The following is a 24176-nucleotide window of genomic DNA, read 5'->3' on the forward strand; positions in this document are numbered from 1 at the left end:
TACTAACACTTCTCACCAGTTTTACCACCCTAATCCAAAACTCTATCTGAACTAATGTAGTGCCCTCCCTCCTAAGTGATCTCCCTGCTTCCACTCTTGCTTCTCTATACAAAATAGCAGCCAGAAAAATCCTGTCAAAACAGAAACCAAATCATGGCACAGCCCTGTGACAAACCTTCAAATACTTCTCATCACTGAAAGAAAAGCAGAAGTTCTCACACCATGGCCTGTAAGACCCTACGTGATCTGATTCTGCTATGTCTCCTCCCTCATCTACTCCCCAGTCTACCTCCATCTACTCCCCAGTCATACTTGTCTTCTTGCTGTCTCCTGATGTCCTTCAAGCTTGTCTCTTCTTCAGATCCTTTGCATTTTCTGTGTCTTTTACTTGGAATATTCGTCCCTCACTTATTCACAGGGACCACTCTTTCACTTCATTCAGAGAATACTAAAGTATCCCTTCCACAGAAAGGCCTTACCTCAACACTCTACTGAAAATATCACTTCATCTCCTTCTACTTTGTTTCATTTTCTACAAAAATATTTTCTATATTGTAATATATTATTTATGTTATGTAATATTTTATATTATGTATTTGTTCCTTGTCACATCCACTAGAAATATTATATAAGCTCCTTGAGGGCATGAATTTTGACTTGATTACTTCTCTGTATCCCTTTACCTAAAAAGGTATCTGGCACAAAGTAGGTGTTCAATAACAACTGTTGAATTAGTAAATGACTATTATAATTTGTATAATGATTTTTCTCTTATGTATAAACTTAGACTATGATAAGATTAGTAAAACTATATTTAATTCAGACTTCATATAAAGTGGCATCATTTCTGAAAAGGTAACTCTCATAAAAATGTGTCCCCTTCCTTTCTGCATTAAATTTCCAGACCCTAGAAAATTTCTAGCATTTTCCCCAAAATTAACAGACGAAAAATTATCCTAATGGGCTAAATTTAAGACCGCATCTAATTCTTGGTAAAAATGTTAAACTAAGTTTATTTCACTGTCTCCTCCCCAAAACACATACACATACAGATACAGACAGCTTGGTTATCTTTATTTTAGTTCTCATTAAGTTAATTTTTGATCAGGTAATATATCCACAATTAAAAAATAAAAGATTGTAAGTCTGAAAAGATAGACAGTGAAGGTCTCCCCATCCTATGCCTACCTCTTTCAGATATCCAGTTTAAACTCCCATTACCGAAAGGCAACCATTGGTATTATAAAGCAGAGTTTGGCAATTTTTTTCTATAAACAGCCAGACAGTAAATATTTGCAGCTTTGTGGGCTATACCCTCTCACAACTACTCAACTCAGCCATAGCAGAGCAAAAGCAGCCTTAGATAATATGTAAGTACATGTGTATAGTTGTGCTTCAATAAAACTTTATTTGCAAATATAGGTGGTAGGCTCAATTTTTCCCATGAGTGGGTGATCACAATTTGCTAAACTCTGTTACAGAGCTAATTTAAATACAATGTCTCTTTTATAAAAAATTTTAATAGTAGTGCTTGGAAAGGACTACAATGGAAGAGACTACAACAAAGAATGCTATTTGAAACAAAAATTCATCCTACTATCCATAATGATATGTTAAAATAATATATATTTTCATATAAATAAGATTTAAGATTATTCTCCATAATTCATAATGTATTACTCCAAATGTTTTCCTCTACCTCCTTGTAGCATAATTAAGAAGAATTATGGAGGAACATAATTGGAGGAACATTAAGACAAGACAGATTGTCATTTCTGAAGGATAATATTGGAAAAAATATAAATAAATGAATTTAAAAAGACAAGACAACCCAGGCATGGTGGCTCACGCCTGTAATCTTAGCACTCTGGGAGGCTGAGGCAGGAGGATCAATCAAGGTCAGGAGTTCAAGACCAGCCTGAACAAGAGTGAGATCCCGCCTCTACTAAAAATAGAAAGAAATTAGCCGAACAACTAAAAATATATAGAAAAAATTAGCCAGGCATGATGGTGCATGCCTGTAGTCCCAGCTACTCAAGAGGCTGAAGCAGGATGATCGCTTGAGCCCAGGAGTTTGAGGTTGCTGTGAGCTAGGCTGATGCCACCGCACTCTAGCCTGCGTAACAGAGTGAGACTTTGTCTCAAAAAAAAAAAAAAAAAAAGACAAGACAGAATGATAACCTAACCAGCAGCATATTGCCAATCATTAAACTCTGGCCTAAAACTTTCTCTTAAATGGTAGTAGATCAAATATATAATTAAAATCTTCATAGAATACATTAAAGAAGTAAACCATAGTCTATATTTAAAAACAAACACAATTTCAAATGTGTATTTCTCAATCAGATTGATTTCAAAATTCCTGTTCTTAATGTGTCTTACAAAGAATTTAATTTACTAAAAGAAATCAAGACTTAAAGAGAACCCAATCTCTCTGAAAGGTAGATCACTGTTAAAGAATCAGCTTCCAAAATTTAACTATATCCTAGGAATATATCTTACCTTAGACGCCATTCTCATAAAAAGTTTGTTTTGATTTTCTGCCGTTCCCATCTTTTCATTTTTGACTAAATCATTTAGGCTTAGATTATCATCATCATGAAAGTATCTGACCCTTTCTTTTTCCTCATGGGTTGAAACCTATGACAAAATTAACATTATTAATTTAGGGAAAACATGAATCTCTGAAGTATTTTTTAATAGACTACTATAAATCTAATACTAAATGCAAAAATTCCACTATGCATCACAACATTTCCATCCAGTTTATCCCTATTCTACCTGCTTCCATGTGAAAGAACTTCCATTAGAATAACACTCCCTACTTTTTCTGCCCCTTTACTCTCCATTTCCCCAGGGATAAAGTCATGACTTTATCTGGTTTCCAAGGTTAGAGGAAAGAGCAAAACTACTCTATCCCTTCTTTTCTCTTTTCTGTTCTTCTCTTCCTTGCAGTTAAAATTCCTTACCATTGTTGAGGGAAGACTGTAGTTATCCAGAGATAAAATAAGTATATCAAAAACAGAGGTAAAGTATGAGCAATTCCACTGGTATGGACTTTATGTTTGTGTCACCCCAGAATTCATATATTGAAATCCCAATGTGAAGTTATTAGGAGGTTGGGGGTCTTTGGGAGGTAATTAGGTGATGAGGGTGAAGCCCTCATAGATGGGATTAGTAACCCTGTCAAAAGATATGACAGCTTGTTCTCTCTCTCTCTCTTTCTCTCTCTCTCTCTCTCTCTCTCTCTCTCTCTGTTCTCTGCCATATGAGGCTACAAGAAGAAGACCACCTTCTACAAATCAAGAAGCATGATCTCACCAGAAACTGAATCTACCAGCACTCTGATCTTGGACTTCCTAGTCTCCAGAACTGTAGGAAATACATTTATGTTGTTTACACCATCCAGTCTACAGTATGCTGTTATAGTATCCCTAAGTAAGTCACCCACTTCTAATTATTAAACCCTTGTTCCATAAACAGCTTTATCAAAAACAGCTGATATTCTAATCTCCATCTAATTCAGCCCTGGGTTTTTTCTTTTTAGTTGGTTCATTATCCAGGTGTGGAATAGAAAAGTGCTATTCATTTGCTCACTATCAAATATCTCCAATGGTGCTCTCATATTCCCTTAACCAAAAAAAAAAACCTAGTCTTTGACTCCTCTGAGACCTTTGGAACCAGGGTCCCACTATTTTTCCTAACATTATTATTCTTGTCTTCACTAAATCTTATGTTCCGTGACTTAAATCACTCCCTGGTTCCAGACACTTAATTTCCAGCTCTCTCATCTTTTCATTATACCCAAAAAGCAAACCCTAACCCCGAACAAATATGCCTTCCTTCTTTACTCCTACATCTAGATAGCTCAGTAGGTACATAGTATGCAAGGGCCCTCGATGCCTTCTGACAATGCATTTATGGATAACTATTCATTTCTGCCATTTCACATACTTCAAACTTTTACTTATTCCCCTACCACTTCCTCTCTCCAATCCCCAAATTCCTCTCATTACATTAGAGAGGTATCCATCCCACTTCTATTTGTTGAGTAAATTAATTAGTATCTCTAGCATCATAGGCAATCAATGGGCAAGTTATAAACATTTGACATAAAAATTCCAAATGAACAATTCTTTTGTGTACCCAATTATCATGAGTATGATCTTTCAAAATAAAAAAACCTAGCTTGGGAAAACTGAATATTTGTTTTTGCCATCTCAAGAGCCTCAAGGTAGTGCTAAAAACTAATTGCTAGAGCTGAAAGATGGAAAAGAAAATTAGGTTTCTACAGGATCACAGTACCTATATAATTAAGACACAACTGCATATGAATACCCCATCACCCAGTCTCAAATTAGCTGTCTAACACAAGAAACAGGTCTGGGAGACTGAGGTTTTCTCTAAGAGCTATGGTAAGTATACAAAAAAAGGCTAAAAACACCAAAGAAATGTGCACTAAAATTAAAATTGCCTTAAACATTCAATATTCACAATTATTTGAAAAAAATGCAGTTGAATTAAATTCCATTTTGTAAAAGGCCATGGGATATAACTAAGAATAAAAGTAACACAGTCGGCCAGGCATGGTGGTACATGCCTATAAACCCAGCACTTTGGAGGCTGAGGCGGGTAAATCCTTTTGAGTCCAGAAAATCAGAGTTATAGTGAGCTATGATGACATCACTGCACTCCAGCCTGGGAGACAGGGTGAGAACCTGTCTCAAAAAACAAAAAAAACCTAACATAATTTACATAATTTCCAGTGTTTCCATTAGAAAGCTACATTTCAGAAAATATTTTGTAGTTTGATGCAAAGAAAGTTCCAAGAGGAATTAATTCAGAATTAATAAACAAAGACATATGTTAAACATACCATCTGTCTCTTCCTTCTTCCTCCTTTTGATTCCAGAGATTTTCCTGGTGTGTTCACAGGCCATACTCTACCAGACTGATCTGTTCTGACAAGGATCACTTCTTGCTGGTCATCATTCTAGAAAAAGATTCAGAGATAATTTTTGAACTTATTATGAAGAGTATTGAATGTTTATATTTAATAACCAAAAAACCAAAAAAGATTCAAGTTTTCACATAATATTATGGACTATCTTCAGTCTTCTGGATTTTTATTACCTACTATAATCATAAAATGACCATAATCTTTTCAGAAGATGGGTGGAAAAATACCCAAGGTTTATTTTATTATATTTTTTAAAAAGCAATCACAGAAGAAAAATTCAAATAAACTTTTCATCTAGACAATATTAAAATATGACAAAGTATCAATAGTCCTCCTGGTATTGTATGAGAGTACCTATCACTTATGCAGCAGATATAATATTTAACAGATATTTTTTAGAGACCCTACTAAAATTTGATTATAAGCAATAAACTAAATGACAAAACAAATTGCTAAATTAGCTACTCTAATGATACTATATGTAACTTCTATTCTTTTTATTAACAGCCCTCAAATGCTTTTCAGTTTTCTGACTCTTCAGAAGTTATATTCCACATACTTTCAAGCCTTAATCTTTTTCCTACAAACTTTCAGTCAAATACAAGCTTGCCACAGTATAGAATAAGAGTAAACTTTATTCTATGATGAAAATGGAATGTTATTGGAAAGGTTCTAATTGAGAATAAATAAAGATTATTAGGAAATGAATTCGTTAAGTCCATTTGAAATAAGACCAAGCAAATTATTCACATTTCAATTTTCTTCTCAAATCAGAATCAAATAAAAAAATGAATTTCAATTCCATTTAATAGAGATTAGTTCCCCTGTTGAAATGGAAGAAAAAAATACATACCCATTATTGATCTTACATTCACCTACAATACTAAATAGATAGTACAGATTATTACCACTTTTCTTCCTCAATGAATAAATTGACAAAGTGTAATATTTTAAATGATCTTCCTACTCATTCTCTTATGGGACAATAGAGATGTGCAATACATTATAATCTGACTTCTAATCTTATCGCACTGTGAAAGCTGATCTCTCTAAGGACTTTCAAATTACTAAATCCAATATATACTCATTAAATATTATTTTCCTTGATTTAAAAGCATTTGGTTCTATTTGTTATATTTTCCAGCCTGAAATTCTTCTTATTCCAGTTTTAAACTTTCTATTCTCTCATGGCTCTGACTTCACCTCTGATTCATTCATTCATCTGGGGTTTTTTTTGTTCATTCAGTCATCAAATATTTTTGAAGGTGTTTATTTTAGTAGTCAAAAGAAATATAGTCTCTGCCTTTAGTAAGCTTAAAGCCTAGTGAGGAAATTACTCCCCACATGAATTATCAATATAAAGAAAGTCAGCTTTACTTTCTCTTCCATTTCCAACTATCCCTCAAATAGTGATGATTCCAGGGTTCCTTGGTTTCCAGCCTTCTAGCCTGAAACTTAATAACTCATATTGCATCACTCCATAGCAAAAAATTCATTGTGTTAATTCATAATTGCAAGGCTGTGAAAAGCCCAAGTGCCCATCAATCCAAGAATGGATTAATAAAATCTGGTATATGTATACCATGGAGTACTATTCAGCTCTAAGAAACAATGGTGATATAGCACATCTTATATTTTCCTGGTTAGAGCTGGAACCCATACTACTAAATGAAGTATCCCAAGAATGGAAAAACAAGCACCAGATATATTCTCCAGCAAACTGGTATTAACTGAGTAGCACCTAAGTGGACACATAGGTACTACAGTAATAGGGTATTGGGCAGGTGGGAGGGGGGAGGGGGCGGGTATATACATACATAATGAGTGAGATGTGCACCATCTGAGGGATGGTCATGCTGGAGACTCAGACTTTTGGGGGGAGGGGGGGAAATGGGCATTTATTGAAACCTTGAAATCTGTACTCCCATAATATGCCAAAATAAAAAAAAAAAATTCATTGTGTTAAACACAAAAATAATCATGCCATTCTTTGCTTAAAAATCTGCAGGGACCATGTATCACCCAGGAGATCAATACCACTCCCAGTATGACCCACAGATCATTGTTAGTCCAAATATTACCAGCCATGAAATATTTGTTACTAATTCATGAGCTAAGTACAGAAACTGAGTGTTTATAAACTTTTATAGCAACTGTATAGAATGATTTTATGTTGGTTCAATCTAAATAAAAATTTGGGACTTGTATTTTAAATGTCTTTATTTCATTTTTCTATAGTTCATTTTTATTGTATTTTGTTATCAAATAATTTCAGACACATTTATATTGCTAGACCATAATCTTTTTAGTAACTTTGTCTACTTATAATTATCAGTCTTTGCAGGACAAAGACTAAGCTGTATACTACTTGGTATCTATAGGACTTGTCACAGTGTCAAAACAGTAATAAGAATTCAACAAATGCTTGATAAATGACATTAACAAGCTGGTGCCTCCAACAGATTAATTATCCTCCCAAAGCTAACTCACTTTCCACCTTAGTCACCAATTTGCTCCCTTTGTCTACTTTCTGGTCCTTAGGCTACCAACAGAAAAGACTAAGTTGCGCCATTTTGGGAACCCAAGACACAGTGCATTCTAACAATCTACTTGGCATTAAAACCTAAGATAGGGAGGATCAAGATGGCGGACGAGAAACACCGCCAGACAGAGTGTCTCTGCAGAAAAGAAAGATTCTAGCAGAAATTAGAAAAAAGAAGCAAGAAGGTGAGCATACAACGAACGAGGGCCAGAAGGAGGGGTACCTGAGACGCCGGGAGACTCCACAGGAGGAGGCTGCAGAGGAGAACTGGAAGCTGGGATCACCGGAGCAGCCCGGAGACCAGCAGCAAGAGTAGGTGGATAAATCACCTTTCCCCTCCCCTGCATTTGGGACTGCTGGTGGGCTCCCCAGCGGGTGGAGAGACTTGCAGACACCAGCCCAGAGACAGCCGCCGCCAGCTAGCAGTGAGCCTGTAGCGGACGTGGCACCAGACTCCCAAATCCCTTGGGGCACCTCTGTGTGCACAACCGGAGCCACTCGGCAGGCGCCATATTGCCTCCTCCTCCCCTCTGCCGACCCTACCCACGGCTGCCCAGAGAGACAATACAGCCACCAGCCGGAGGCACCTCCAGGGAACGGGACCTTCCCTTTGGGGACCCTACAGCTGACTAAGGGGAACTCAGACTGTGAGCTCCCTACCCGCCAGCCCTCCCAGGTGCTGCTGGCACGGTGTTCCCAGGAGAACGGTGCCGACTCAGAGGCTGAGAGACACAGACACAGCCTGGGCTCCCTGTGGGTGAATTGGGACCGGAAATCCTCTCCCTGGTGGGGATACAGTTTGAACTCTGGGACCCAGAGGTCGGACCTGCAGACCAGATCCCGTGAACGGAGGTATAGCATTGCCCGGGGCACAGAAGGGATATTTGTGAACAGCCTGCTGAGGTGTGTGTGCCTTCAGGGGCAGATCAGCCTCCTAGAGGGCAACCCTCCCCGCAAAGGGAGGATGTGCACCCAGCCCAGGTGGCATTCCTGCGCAGGGAACCTCCCCGCCAGCATCACAATCTGGGGAGGCCTGGTGGCGTGTGGTCTGGCCTGCTGGCAGAGGCCCAGGAGTAGCTGCGGAGTTGGGGAGGGTGGAAAGAAGCGAGGCCCGCTCCAGACTGCGGGTCTCAGACACCCGCACCCCCACAAGCAGACTTTCTAGCTGAGCAGGACTATTCCAGCCCCACCCTGACAGCTTTTCCTGGAAGCAGAGAACAGAACTTTGACCCCAGCTAAGGGCACTGGTGGTGCCTGAGGGCAGGCTTACCCAACCCAGCTCCACCCAGAACAACAGCTGATAACAGGACACAAAAACAACAGCATAGCCTGTTCCTCCAAGCAAGCGCCACCTACTGACAGGGACGGCATCCTGCACAGCCTTTTCATGGCACCCACTGACTCATTATACAGGGAGTGGTCGAATCTCACCAACAGACACCACCTAACGGCTCAGAAACTAAACAAGGCGTGTGAATACCCAAACAAAAACCTAAAGGAAAGAAACAACAACTGATCCACATGGGAAGAAATCAGCGAAGGAACTCAGGAAATATGAAGAACCAAAGGAAAAACACACCCCTAAAGAGGAGCACCAGCCCCCTAGAAACGGACACCAACCAAAATCAGGCAACCAAAATGACAGAAGAGGAATTTCGAATGTGGATCATAAGAACACTCACCAAACTGCAACAACAACTCAATAACCAACACAAAGAAACCACAAAAAGCCTCCAGGACCTAGAACAAAAGTTCACTAATGAAATAGACACAATGAAGAAAAGTTTAACCGAACTCCTGGAAATGAAGAATCAATTCAGGGAACTACAAAACACAGTGGAAAGTCTCAAGAACAGGGTAGATCAAACAGAGGAAAGAATCTCAGAGATTGAAGATAACATCCTCCAACTAAATAAAACCGTCACAGAGATAGAGCAGAGAAACAAGAGAAAAGAGCAAAGCCTACAAGAGATGTGGGATTATGTGAAGAAACCTAATGTGAGGGTCATAGGGTTACCAGAAGGGGAAGAAGACAACACTCAAGGGTTGAACAAGCAATTTGAAGATATAATAGAGGAAAATTTCCCAGGCCTTGCTCAAAATCTTGATATACAAGTTCAAGAAGCTCAGAGGACCCCTGGGAGATTCAACGCAAACAGGAAGACGTCATGACATGCAGTCATCAGACTGACCAAAGTATCAACTAAAGAGGCCCTTCTAAGAGCTGTAAGACAAAAGAAGCAAGTAACATACAAGGGAAAGCCAATTCGAATAACATCAGACTTCTCTAATGAGACTTTACAAGCAAGGAGAGACTGGGGCCCCATTCTCACTCTTCTCAAACAAAACAATGCCCACCCTAGAATATTATTCCCTGCAAAACTAAGCTTCATATATGAAGGAGAAATAAAAACATTCTCAGACAAGCAAAGGCTCAGAGAATTCACCAAGACAAGACCAGCCCTACAAGAAGTAATTAAAACAGCGTTACACACGGAACATCATAATAATAACCCACGAATATAAAAACAACCAAAACCCAAAGATTAAAGGCCAGATAATACAATGGCTCAAGAGAGAAATCAAAGCAACAACATCCAACCCAACAGAATGAACACTAATCTACCTTACCTATCAGTTCTCTCAATAAATGTGAATGGCTTAAACTCTCCACTCAAGAGACATAGGCTGGCTGAATGGATAAGAAAATACAGGCCAAGTATATGCTGTCTTCAGGAAACACATCTAACCTGCAAGGATGCATATAGACTAAAAGTAAAAGGGTGGAGATCAGTATTCCAGGCAAGTGGAAGCCAAAAGAAGCCTGGCGTGGCAGTTCTAATTTCAGACAGTTTAGTTTTTAAACCAACAAAAGTAGTGAAAGACAAAGAGGGTCATTATATAATGGTGAAGGGCACACTTCAACAAGAAGAGATAACAATTTTAAATATATATGCACCCAACTTAGGTGCACTCAGATTCATAAAGCAAACCTTACTGGATCTAAGCAAAAGGATTAATAGCAACTCCATAATCACCAGAGATTTCAACACCCCACTGACGGCACAAGACAGATCCTCCAAACAGAAAATTAATAAAGAAATAATGGACTTAAACAAAACCCTGGAACAACTGGGTCTGACTGACATCTACAGGACATTCTACCCAAAATCCACTGAATATACGTTCTTCTCATCAGCTCACGGGACATACTCTAAGATTGACCATATCCTAGAGATTTACACAAAGTAAATCTCAAGAAATTTAAAAAAATAGAAATCATACCATGTATCTTCTCAGATCTCAGTGGAATAAAAGTAAATATCAACCCTAACAGAAAATCACATTTCTACACAAAAACGTGGAAATTAAACAACCTCTTACTAAATGATTACTTCATAAATGAAGAAATCAAGATGGAAATAAAAAAATTCTATACTCCTACACTGCTGGTGGGACTGCAAATTAGTTCAACCTCTGTGGAAAGCAATATGGAGATACCTTAAAGTGATACAAGGGAATCTACCATTTGATCCACCAATCCCATTGCTGGGCATCTACCCAAAAGATCCAATGACACTCTACAAAAAAGACACCTGCACTCGAATGTTTATAGCAGCACAATTCATAATTGCAAGGCTGTGGAAGCAGCCCAAGTGCCCATCAATCCAAGAATGGATTAATAAAATGTGGTATATGTATACCATGGAGTACTATTCAGCTCTAAGAAACAATGGTGATATAGCACATCTTATATTTTCCTGGTTAGAGCTGGAACCCGTACTATTAAGTCAAGTTTCCCAAGAATGAAAAAACAAGCACCACATATACTCACCAGCAAACTGGTATTAACTGAACAGCACCTAAGTGGTCACATAGGTATTTCAGTAATAGGGTATTGGGCAGGGGGAAGGGGGGCGGGTATATACATATATAATGAGTGAGATGTGCACCATCTGGGGGATGGTCATGCTGGAGACTCAGACTTGTGGGGGAAGGGGAGGAAATGGGCATTTATTGAAACCTTAAAATCTGTACTCCTATAATATGCTGAAAAAAAAATGGCTTTGTCTCAGAGTGGGGGAGATAATCAAACAGAAATGGCTTTGAAATTAATTACAGAATGTATAATAAAATAACATTTGTGGATAAATAAATAAATAAATAAATAAAACCTAAGATAGAAATGAGAAGTTCTTTCTACACAGAAAATATGCAAAAACATTTTCATCATCCATGTGATTTAGTAATTGCTCTCCAAAGAAAGCAGAAACACTTCTTGACATAACTAGAAAGCATTTATAAAATCTTTCCATTTTCGTAAGAATGCCAAATGCTCCAGCTTTCTAAATTATCCCCACCAACTGCAGTTTGCTGTGTAGGACTTCATATTTTAAAACATCAAAAATGATTATTTATTATAAACATTTTATATGGACATTTTAATTAACAAATCTCAAAATGTTCTGGGACCATTCACTCATGAATCCATAAAATAGCCTTCTGGCTAACAAAAATCATGGATTCTCACTTTAATGGAAGAAAGGTGAAAACAAACCCCTTTATATAAAGTTATAAAATCAATTTGCTAATATAGCCAGAATTAACCTTCCCTATTGGCATCCATACTACATGTAATGTAATAAATAATTTTCTCCCACAAAGTACATATCACTTTGATAGTAACAAAGAATTGTATTTGCCAGCAAAACACACTTCAGAGTCTAGTCATTCTAATTTCCACTTAACCCAACAGATATTTAAAACTCAACTGTGTTTCCCACCTTTCCAGACCAAAGACCAATCTGCACACTGCTTTGTATCTATAGAACCTGGCATAGTGTCAAACAACACTGAGTACTCAATAAATGCTTAATAAAAGGAATTAACAAGCTGGTGCCTTACACAGACTAATTATATTCCCAAAGTTAACCCACTTTTCCCTCAACTTTCCTCTTCTATCTCCTTTTCTACTTTCTATTCCTTAGGCCTACCAATACAAATCATAGTAAGTTTTCCACTCTGGTACCCAAGATAGAAATATTGAGGAGTCCAGAAATAAGTCCAGAAATTAAGTTCCCAATTTGCTAACATATTAATGCAGAATATAGGGCTTATTTAATGTCAACAAACTCTGGTCCACAAGCCAAATCCAGCCTGCTGCTTGTTTTTGGTCAGCCCACAAGCTAAAAATGGTTTTTACGTTATTAAATGGTTGGAAGAAAGTCAAAACAATAATATTTTATGACAAATGAAAATTATATGCAATTCTAATTTTAGTGTACATAAATACAGTTTTATTAGAATACAGCCATACTCATTCACTTATGTATTATCTATGGCTGCTTTTACAATACAACAGCAGTTGAGTTGTTGCAATACAGACCGTATATAGTCCACAAAGTCTAAAATATTTACTCTATGGTCTCTATGGAAAAGTCTACTTATCCTTCAACTACATTATTCTTCAGCTTAGACAACTAATTCAAAATCATTTTATTGATTTTTTTTTTTACTATTGCCTAAGAAAGGGCAATAGAGAAACCTGCAATTGCTTGGTAATATTATAAAATATCTATGTTGGTAACATCTAGAGAATGGGACCTGCTGTTCTTTTTTTTTTTTTTTAAGAGACAGCGTTTCACTGTTTTTAGAGACTGCCTGTTGCCCCAGGCTGGAGTGCAGTGGCACAATCATAGCTCACTGCAACCTCAAACTCCTGGGCTCAAAGGGATCCTTCTGTCTCAGGCCTCCCAAAGTGCTAGGATTATAGGCATGAGCCATTGCACTTGGCCATTATTTTGTTAAAATATCTATGCTTGACTTCCATTTCAGTCTATCATGTCAAAACAAAAAATATCAGCATAACCTGCCACTGCTAAAAAACTAGACAATGGGACAAATACATGAAAAAACTATTTTCAGACACTGAACACCTGAAGGAGTGTGATATCTGAGAGAAGGGAAACAAGTGAGATAAGCCCTAGGATTGCCACAGCTTTCTACCAAGAGGCAGTTTACAGGCTGCAGTACAGGAAAGGGGAACCTAAACAGAGCTCAGTTTCCTTGCTGACTAAATTGGGATATATTTTAACAAGCTGTTAGAAGAGAAGATCTAGCAAAGAAAATAAAGCAAATCAAAAAAAAAGGAAATATTAATGCCAAGTAAGAACAAATTTATTTACTATTTGGCTTATCCATACCTACTTACAGGATCAAGAGGTAACTTTAATTAGAAATACAGAAGTCAAGTGCAATGTACATTATTGCAGATGACAGTTACACTAAAAACCCAGACATCGCCACTATACAATTCATTTACGTAACCAAATACCACTCATACCCCTAAATCTATTGAAATAAAAATAAATTTAAAAAAAAAGAAATAGAGAAGAAGTAAAGCCAGAAGAAACAGCTAAAAACCAAAAATAACTACCTCCAGCATTGGGATAAGGTCTGGAAAGAGCTCAAGGCATTATTATTACTTAATATAGCTAGGCCTTTTAGCACTACTTATATGTAACACATTGATTAAAAACACTTTGATTCAAAGCTGGTATTAAAAAGTCTAAATGTTTGAAAGCCTTTTCTAGCATTTTGGAAATAAAGCAAAAGTCTTCTACTAGATCAGATTTTCCTCTCAGTGGTCCACAAAACTTCCAGAAAAGTCATGATGATATTCTCCAAGTTTGTTAACATTGAAGGCCATATAGCATGTTGCAACTTTTATCTTTTAAAATTTCAATAAATAAGCAGTTATTATCATTCTTAGTATTTCATGACATTTGTATAATGTCTACTATATCTCTAATTAGATCCACAGTCATATCAAATGAGAACAGATTGTTCACTACACACAGACACCTGACCAAGGCAATGGGCAGACTGAACACCCAGCTGCATTACAATTACTGAGATGTATGTCCTAGCTCAAGGCTGTTTTTAATTTGTACAAATGTATTCACAGCACTGTATCTGCCAAAAGAGCCATCATTTCCCAATCCCATGAAGGTATCACAGGGGTTCAAGGCAGCTCTAGTGATGTTTCCTCTTTAAAATTCTTAATATTGTTTATCTGTGTCAACCTTTTTTTTTCTTGTTCAGCCATCTTAGAGGTTTGCTTATTTTATTAGTTTTTTTCAAAGAATTAATTCTTCAGTTCTTGATCATTTCTATTTATTTTTGGTTTGCTATTTCAGGAATTTCAGCTTTTACCTATTCTGCATATCTCATATCTAACTCTTTGATATGTTTCCCTTTATCTCTTTTGCATTGAGCTATTGGCTAATGCCACAGCCATTATTATTAATTATTATTATTAAATGAATAATTATATTATTGATTATATTATTAATTATGACTTAATTTTCATACTTAATTCAAAGAATCATACATGGATGATTTATTGAGTATTTCTGAATAGAGAAGAACATAACAAATATCATAAATTTTTCTATGATTCATTATAATATAATTTCAAGTGTTTTTCTTTTCTTTTTGGTGTTGTTCAGTGTCACTCAACTTTTCCTCATAAATCTTTATTAGCAACTGTCTACTGCAATTATTCTAGTTAGAATTTCTTTGGTACCCACATACTTATACACTATACTATGAAATTAAAAACATTTTTAGTTTTCCTAAAAGCACATCAAATTTGACTTCTAACTATCTTCCACAATTTGTAACACATTCTATGATATGGTTAAAGTAATTCTGAAATACATACAAAGATAAAATTTACTTTGAGGTTGATTTGTTTCACTTAAAATGTCTTCCCTTTAAACTGCAAATACACAATATAAATAAGTAACATCATCTTTCCAATCCCCCCCCAAAAAAAAAATCTGAAAAGAGAACAAATAAGAATCAAACCCTGGGGGGGCGGGTATATACATATATAATGAGTGAGATGTGCACCATCTGGGGGATGGTCATGCTGGAGACTCAGACTTGTGGGGGGAGGGGGGAATGGGCATTTATTGAAACCTTAAAATCTGTACCCCCATAATATGCCGAAATAAAAAAAAAAAAAAAAATTAGCCGGGCATGGTGGCGCATGCCTATAGTATCAGCTATTTGGGAGGCTGAGGCAGGAGGATCCCTTGAGCCCAGGAGTTTGAGGTTGCTGTGAGCTAGGCTGATGCCACGGCACTCAGCCCCGGCAACAGAGTGAGACTCTGTCTCAAAAAAAAAAAAAAAAAAATTAAAATACTAAAAAAAAAAATCAAACCCTTCAAGAGAGCACATAAGTCTCAAATGCTGCTGCATAGTATATGGGCTCATTGTTTTTCATACAAAGTAACACTTGATTTTCCCCTTAAATTTAATTGTACAACACAAAAAGGAATGAAATGCTAACAACAGACTTAGTGAGGAAAAAAACTAATGAGCATGTGGGAGAATAGAAGCAAACTGTGAGAGGAGAGAGGGTGTTTGGTTATTCTTCCTTCTCTAAGAAAACCAATTAGTTATGGCTTTAGTAACTGTGGGAGAGCTCTGTTCAAAATTTGAAACAGTACATAAGATAATTCTTCATCCCCAAATTTTACCATTAATAAATATACAATTATAACTATCCAAAATAACTAAAAGTTTCTATAAATCATTACACTTGAGAAAATACTTTTTATTTTTTATTTTTTTTTGAGACAGAGTCTCGCTTTCTTGCCTAGGCTAGAATGAGTGCCGTGGTGTCAGCCTAGCTCACAGCAACCTCAAACTCCTGGGCTCAAGCGATCCTCCTGCCTCAGCCTCCCGAGTAGCTGGGACTACAGCACGAGCCACCATGCCCGGCTGATTTTTATATTATATATATTAGTTGGCCAATTAATTTCTTTCTATTTTTATGGTAGAGACGGGGTCTTGCTCAGGCTGGTTTCAAACTCCTGACCTTGAGCAATCCGCCCACCTCGGCCTCGGCCTCCCAGAGTGCTAGGATTACAGGCATGAGCCACCGCGCCCGGCCAGAGAAAATACTCTTCATAAAACACTTTAAAAATTTATCTCAGAAAGCATTAAGAATTAAATTTGGTCTATAGTCATTTTGAGTGGGTGTTTCAAATTCAATGACTGATACTATAGGTCAACACTTCCACCTAAGATAATACCATGATAAATATATTTTTGTGTCACACAATTAAGTCTTACAGATAGTAGTCACAGAGAATAGCTTTTCTTTTGGTAAATTTACAGAAATGATGATAGGATGTAAAAATAACAGCTAGCCTCAGAACATTTTCTGGATGGGCCCTCTTCACTACTTCCATATTTCTATACTTTCCCTTTGAAAAACCATCAAAGGACTGTAATTATATATTTATATAATTAATCTTATTTATATGTTTTCTTTCCAGAAAAATTGTTTCCCAAAGGAATGTTTGACATCTAGGTTAAGATCTCAAGGATGAAGAGGAGGTAACTCAAGGAAGAATGGAGAAGAAGAATATTCTAGGCAAAGAAAAGACTTTGTGCAAAGGCACTGAGGCAGGAGGGAAAGCAGTTATTCAGAGGTCAAGATAAGGAATGATGGTCATCTCATGCCTCAGAAAGCTAAAAATAGAAATACCATTTGATCCAGCAATAGCACTATTAGGCATCTACCCAAAAGAGCAAAAGTCATTCTATAATAAAGACATTTGCACCTGAATATTTACGGCAGCACAAGTCACTATTGTAAGCATGTGGAAACAACCCAAGTGCCCGTCAATTTATGAGTGGATTATTAAAATCTGGTATATGTATACAATAGGATATTACTCAACTATAAGAAACGACAGTGATCTAGCACTTCTTATATTTTCCTGGATTGAGCTTGAGCCCGTTATCTGAAGTGAGGTAACACAAGATCAGAAGAATAGGCTCCACTTGCACTTGCCATCAAATTGATACTGACTGATTAACACTATGGTGCTCACGTGGTAGTAATATTCTCCAGGGATTAGGGAGTTGTGGGGGTAAACTCACAACTAAAGGACACAGTCAGCGTTGTAGAGGAGAAGAGCATGCCTCTAACCCTCATTAGGGAGAGGCAAAGACATGAAATGTAACCAAAATGTTTGCACCCTCATAATATCCTGAAATAAAAAAAAAAAAAAGAAAGAAAAGAAATGATGGTCATCTCAGTGTGGTAGATATGAAAAACAAACAGCAGATTTAATATTTAGAAGGTAAAATTGACACTACTTCATGATGAATTTTACATGAGATGTGAGAATAGAGAACGGATATAAGATTCTATATGCTACACTATGAGTTTACACTTATATATTATCTATAAAATTGTTTTTGCTTTAATTCATTTAGTTTAAAATGTTTGCTCCTATAGGAATAATCATTTAAAGAAATGTGCCCTCTAATAATGCATATGATATTATTTTTAACTACATAGCACAGAAATGACGGATACTTTAGGGAAGGTAAAAAAGAAGCTGAACTGTATAAAAATAGGTAGCTCTATAGACCTATCTTGCTTTCCTGGGGGAGAAACTAGCTAAATGACTAAAAGGAAATAACATTTTTATGCACCTACTGTTGTGTCAGGGAAGGCTATACTTCAAGTAAAGTGTACCTACAGTAACATCATGAGGTATTAATAAATAGTGAAATAAATGCAAAGCTATGATAATATTTATTTTAGATTTAAAATATAGAAAATTGAGAATGCAAGCACCTCTACAAAGAAAGAGCTGAAAGGTATTTGTTGAATGAAGGTCAAACCTCATGACTTTGAAATTAAAGGCAAATCACAAAAATTTTTAGTCTTGTAATTAATTTTTTGCTGTTTTATTGTGTTTTGGGGAATCAAATGCAGAGATTGGGATGCTGAAATGTAAAAAAAAATCAGTCTAGGAGTTCATATATTCTAAGAATCATAGCAATAACAGTATAGTGAACGTACAATGTACTCAAAAATCAGATCCAAAAGACAGTGTTAAGGCAATAATCAAGTATGGTTAAATGCTACTGAAAACACTTTAAATCACCACTCAAGTACATGACTTTATATACAAAATACAAAATGATTATTTTATCTGTTTAATTATTTATTAGTTAATGTTTCTCTATGATCCTCTAAGGCCCTTAGTTAATTCCTCAATTTCTTTCAAGAGAATGCCCATAAACCTTCTCTACATAGCTGCCCAGGGACCATAATAATGCATTTCTCTTCTGTATCATCTGTGTAAACAAAACTTTAAAGCCACTGTACCATTATGTAATGATTATTTCATTCTTTAGTGCAAATGATGAGCTGAATTTCCTACACTATTTTTTTTAACATATAGAGCTGAATTCCCTTAGATCAAATGTGTCCATGATATGATTCCATTGAAGGATTATTAACAGGCAGAAGTTACAGAAGGGGAGATTTGGATCTAATATATTAAAGAATTAGGATTAAATTTTTCCTGACATAAAACTGGCAATCTCCAAACTCAGTAGAATCATCATTCAGTGTCCAAGCACAAGTTAGATGGATAAGCTATGTAGTTGGGTTATTATTTAATAAGGAAGCTCACTTGTGAGAGGGTCAGACTAAATTATTTCAAAAATCATGGATCATTTTTAAGATTTATAAGAAAAAACCACAAAGAAGAAAATAAATCAAGACATTCATATAACAAATCTTTCAATATTTCTTGGTTGTTTGCAATATACCAAGAATTACTCTAGGTAATATACATGAACTGAAAGAATAACACTTGTCCTAAATACTAAATAATTCACTTTCTAAAGCAGAAGAGAAATGAGCAAACCAATAATTATAAGTGCTGGTAGTTTTTCACTAAAGCCAAAATGATATTCATAGTTATTTGAATCAAGTGATTTACCTTGTTCCTATAACTTAACATTTCTACCAAATAAGCTAAGCAATGAAAGAATTCCTTCCTGTTCAAGCGTTCTATGAATGAGGTTTTCTTTTTTCTGAAAGGGCAAAATTTCCATCATAAGTATTGCAAGATTTTCCTCAAGAACATCATCAAATTTCTGTGTAGTAGTTAACAATTTTATATTCTACTCTCATTTCTTAACAAAACTACTTAATACTTTGAAAGGTAGATAAGTCAAGGTGGTGGCCCTGACAGAATACATTGCTTTCGTGACACTAGAGAGTTCAGAACTGTTGGCAGAGGTTTGTTTTATATATGTGTGTATGTATGTATGTATATATATATATATATATCTGGTAAAGCTTGAACCAGACATGAAAGTGTCCCATCTCTGCAAAGAAGATGAAAATATGTCTTTCTACTTAAAGAATCCTTAGGAAAAAACCTTTCCATCTGAAGCTTCAGAGGACTATTCAGTTTTTCAGTTTCCAAAAGAGGCTAACAAACAGAAGTTCTACCTCATATACTACTTTGAACTCTACTTTGAATACTAATCTACTGAGTTATAAGATCTACTGCTCAAAGCTAGGAGGAGCTAGAAATTATAAAGACATCAATAACATCAGAGTTTTGTGCTCAAGAGATGATACACCCTGTCAATTACTCTATGATACCCTTAAAACAGTAGAAGAAATTTTATTTAACAGACTGTTTCATTTTTTTTCTTCTGTTCCAAGCCACAAACTAGCTCAACCATTTCCAGAGCACATAAATTCATCAAGGTTTCTCTATTGTGGCTCCTTTTGTTAGTCTAAGATACTTCAAAAAACAATTTCACGTTAAGCAACTACACAGGATAATGGAAAAAACATTTCAGTTTAGGTGAATTTAAGAAATGAAATCTAATGGGAGATGGCAAATCTCAGCCAAAAGATGAGAAAACAGTCAGTTCATTTGATAGGGCCAGGAAAGCTTGACCATAAAAGGTGACACAGAAATCTCAAGCTTAGATCTAATCTTATTGGTTGGGATTCCATATCGTGATATCAAATTTCTGATCAATTATTCCAAATCTGTTAGACAGCCTAAAACAGCTAATTTCCCTTAGTTGAGTAAGATAGCCTAAAACAGTTAATTTCCCTTAATTGAGTAAACAAGTTCACAACCCTGAGATTAAAAAATAAATCAAACTTATATTGAGTTTATATTGAGTTATATTATATTGAGTTTAAGTAAAAACATAGTAATAGCTCTGTAAACTTTTCTTTTGGTATGAAAATTTATTAACACAAAAACACATTTTTAAAGGCACTCTCACATTTTTTCGTAATGACCCCTTCATTTTAATTTTGTTAAATTTGTGTATGTTTCGTCATCTTTTGAAGGTGTTTGAAACCATTAAGTGAATAAGCTTCATAAAACTAACAGCAGTTTAAAATTTTAAACTAATTTAATTAGCTAACCATGGCAATGGTTAACGGTATTAAGGAATTTTAATCTGCCATATTTCTTAAGTTTATTGAGTGATTTACTAAATTTCTCAATAATATTTAATGCTTACAGAAGAACAGGTTAACTAACAAATTCATATATGAATTAAAATACAAATAACTAAGTATTCCTTGCTACTCACAGACATTTAAGGCCCCTTCAGACATTTAAAAAAAAAAAAAAACTATCAAAAGCACTGGCTTTTTCATTCTAGTACATATGATAAGCAAAGTGAAATGAAAGAACACATATGATTCATAACACTTTCTTTTCTTTAATAGGCCTAATATTTAAAGAGAAAGACGAAGGCAAAGATGGAGTTTCTAAAGATCAAAATGGCATGTTTCTTAGTTATACTAGAGGGTTTAGCACTGGTACAGTGAAGACTGTGCTACGTGGCTGTGGAACAGTCATGTCCCTATAGTTGTTTAGAATGAAGACTAACCTCGTATCAAGAAGACTTTTCTTACAAAGATAATTTTTTAACCAACCAAATCAAAGGGGGAAAAAATGTGCCTGAGTCAGGAATCCCCTGAAGTCCAGCTACAGTATTAGAACCCTTTAATAAAAAATGAGAAGTGCTAGGAAAGAAGTACAGATAGTAGGTAGTAACAAGTATATAAATACATATGAAAATATAAATGCCATAGAGAATACTTTTTAAATCTTTGAGGTTTCTTACAAAGCTAAACATACTCTTACCATAGGATCTAGCAATCACACTTCTTGGTATTTATCCAAAGGAGATGAAAACTTATGTCCACATAAAAATCTGCACAAGGATGTTTATAGCAGCTTTATTCATAATTGCAAAAACTTGGAAACAACCAAGATGTCCTTCAACAGGTGAATGAATAAAATAAAATGTGGTGCCTACAGACCATAGAATATTATTCAGCACTAAAAGAAAATGAGCTCTCAAACCTTGAAATGACATGGAGGAAGCTTAAATGCATATAAGAAGCCAATCTGAAAAGGCTACATACTGTATGATTCCAATTATAGGACATTCTGGAAAAGGTAAAACTGTGGAGACAGTAAAAATATAAGTGGTTTCCAGGGGTTAAGAGGTAGGAAGGAATGAACAGATGGAATATAAGAGAATTTTTACAGCAGTGAAAATACTCTGTATGATACCGTAATAGTGGATACATGTCATTATACATTTGTCTAAACCCACAGAATATGCAATACCAAGAGAGGACCTTAATGTAAACTATGGATTTTGGGTAGTAATGATGTGTCAAAGTTGGTTCATTTATTGGAACAAATGTACCACTCCAGTGGGGGATTTGATAATGAGAGAAGCTATGCATGTGTGGGGACAGGGGGTATATGGGAAGTATCTGTATCTTCCTCTCAATTTTGCTATAGACCTGAACCTACTCTTAAAAAAAAGAAAAAAAAAAAGTCTTTCTAAAAAAAAGTCTTTTAAGGTTTCAAAAGTGGAAATGGTTGTAACTGCTGGAAATAATTAGAAAAAAGCTTTAATGAGGGAGATAAAGACAAACACTGGAAAGTAGATAAGCTTCATGAGGGTGATAGGGTGATATCTGGCACAAATATAATAGCATATGAAATGTCAAAGAGACACATAGGTTATGTGTAAGACAGCCTTGGAGGTAGGGCTAAAAATGGGGCCATACCACAGAAGCCTATACTGCAGAAGATTTGGGACTTAATATAGTTAGCATTAAGAAACCATTTAAAGTTTTGGTATACAAAATTATTATGACCACAAGGACATTTGAAAAAATTAATTTGGCAAAAGTATGTAAGATAGACTGCACAGTATACCTAAATTTAGTTACCTTCCATTAGCTCTATTTCTTAACCTTTGTAATTTCTCATTCTCATTTCCTTAATCTATGCAAGAAATTTTGAATTATCCACTTTTAAAAAATATTAGCTACCATAACTTAGTGAAAACAATCAATTTTATAAACATATTCTCTATACTATTATCTAAGTCACAAATGATGTCAGTCTGAAAAAAATTCTATGGAACTTGATTTCATATATCTTAATCTCTTCTCATATTGACAATAAATTATATAAATTTATCTTTGAGAAGAGAACTTTACAATCAATTATAAACTTCATTATATCTTAAATCTGATTCTCCAAAACAACTGTTTCTTTGCCATTCAGCATCAAAGAAGAGGTATCATGTAAACACGAGTACTTTTATGGGTTTAAATCCTTTCTCTCCACTTAACCCTCTGTACCAAGTTTCTTGATCTATAAAACTGGAATAATGACATGGACTACCTAAAGGGCTGTGTGAAAATTGGACAAGTTAATTTACCTAATCTCCAACACTATAATGTATCCAACTCAGCCCTTCAAGTTCTATCTACATTTATGCCCATGATGAATTCACACAGTATCAAGAATTTAAATATCATCTATATGCTAATAACTCCCAAATTTCTATCTCCAGCCCAGGCTTCTCCCAACCCCAACTATCCAACTGCCTACTTGACATTTACACTGGTTCCACTTCTAAGAGACTTCCAAACTCTATATGCCCCTAAAAGAATTTCTCATCTCTGCTCCAAAACCTACTCTTCCTATTTCTTCCACAACTCAAATAATAACACTTTATTCTTTCAGCTGTTCAAGCTAAAAACCTGGGGGTCCCCTTTACCTCCTCTCTTTATCTTATTACCTACCCACCCCCCATCTAAACCATCAAAAAAATCCTGACAGCTCTCCTTTCAAAATATTTATAAAAAATATTTATATATACGCAGAACACAATCACTTTTAACCATCTCCTTACCTACTATCTTGGTCAAAGCCACCATAATTTCTTATCTGTGCTATTACAAAAGCCAGCCAACACTCCGGCTTCTGCCCCTACTCTCCTTCAAACTGTTCTTAATAGAGAAGCAATGGTCCAGTCAAAATTTATTTTCTGCTCAAAATATTTTAATAGCTTCTCATCCCAGATAGGATAAAAGCTCACTTCCTTATTATTGCTTTCAAAGCTTAACATGATCCACCCTCCCATAGTTTCTCTAACCTGGATCTCCTGCTTCCCTCTCTCATTCATTCCATCCCAGCAACACTGGTCTCCATGCTGTTCTTCCTACACATCAGACATGTTCCCACCTTTGGGCCTTTACATCTTATGTTCCCTATGCCTAGAGTGCTCTTCACTCGGATACACAATCACTAACTACTTCACTTACTTCAAGTCTTTACCTCAATGCAACTCTTTCAATGAGAATTGACCTATGTGCCCCAAGCCACCAATCAACCTGTCACCCAAAATCTCCACTACCCTGCCATAGGATGTATAACTTTATCATATGCAGTATAATTTATTTATTTATTAGTTTTATCATTT

General features: G+C 35.8%; 1 protein-coding gene across 2 annotated transcripts in view; it reads right to left on the reverse strand.

Moving 5' to 3' along the window:
* Positions 1-24176, reverse strand: part of CWF19L2 (CWF19 like cell cycle control factor 2) — a 127142-nt gene that overhangs the window by 54637 nt on the left and 48329 nt on the right. For both annotated transcript variants that reach the window (XM_076002477.1, XM_020286673.2), the window contains exons 11-12: positions 4877-4993; positions 2503-2640 (exon numbers count right to left, since the gene is read on the reverse strand). In XM_076002477.1, coding sequence (XP_075858592.1) covers positions 2503-2640; positions 4877-4993 — 255 coding nt within the window. The remainder of the gene's footprint in view (positions 1-2502; positions 2641-4876; positions 4994-24176) is intronic.

The sequence above is a fragment of the Microcebus murinus genome, chromosome 4 (genome assembly GCF_040939455.1).
Source record: "Microcebus murinus isolate Inina chromosome 4, M.murinus_Inina_mat1.0, whole genome shotgun sequence".
In the NCBI taxonomy this organism is placed as follows: Eukaryota; Metazoa; Chordata; class Mammalia; order Primates; family Cheirogaleidae; genus Microcebus; species Microcebus murinus.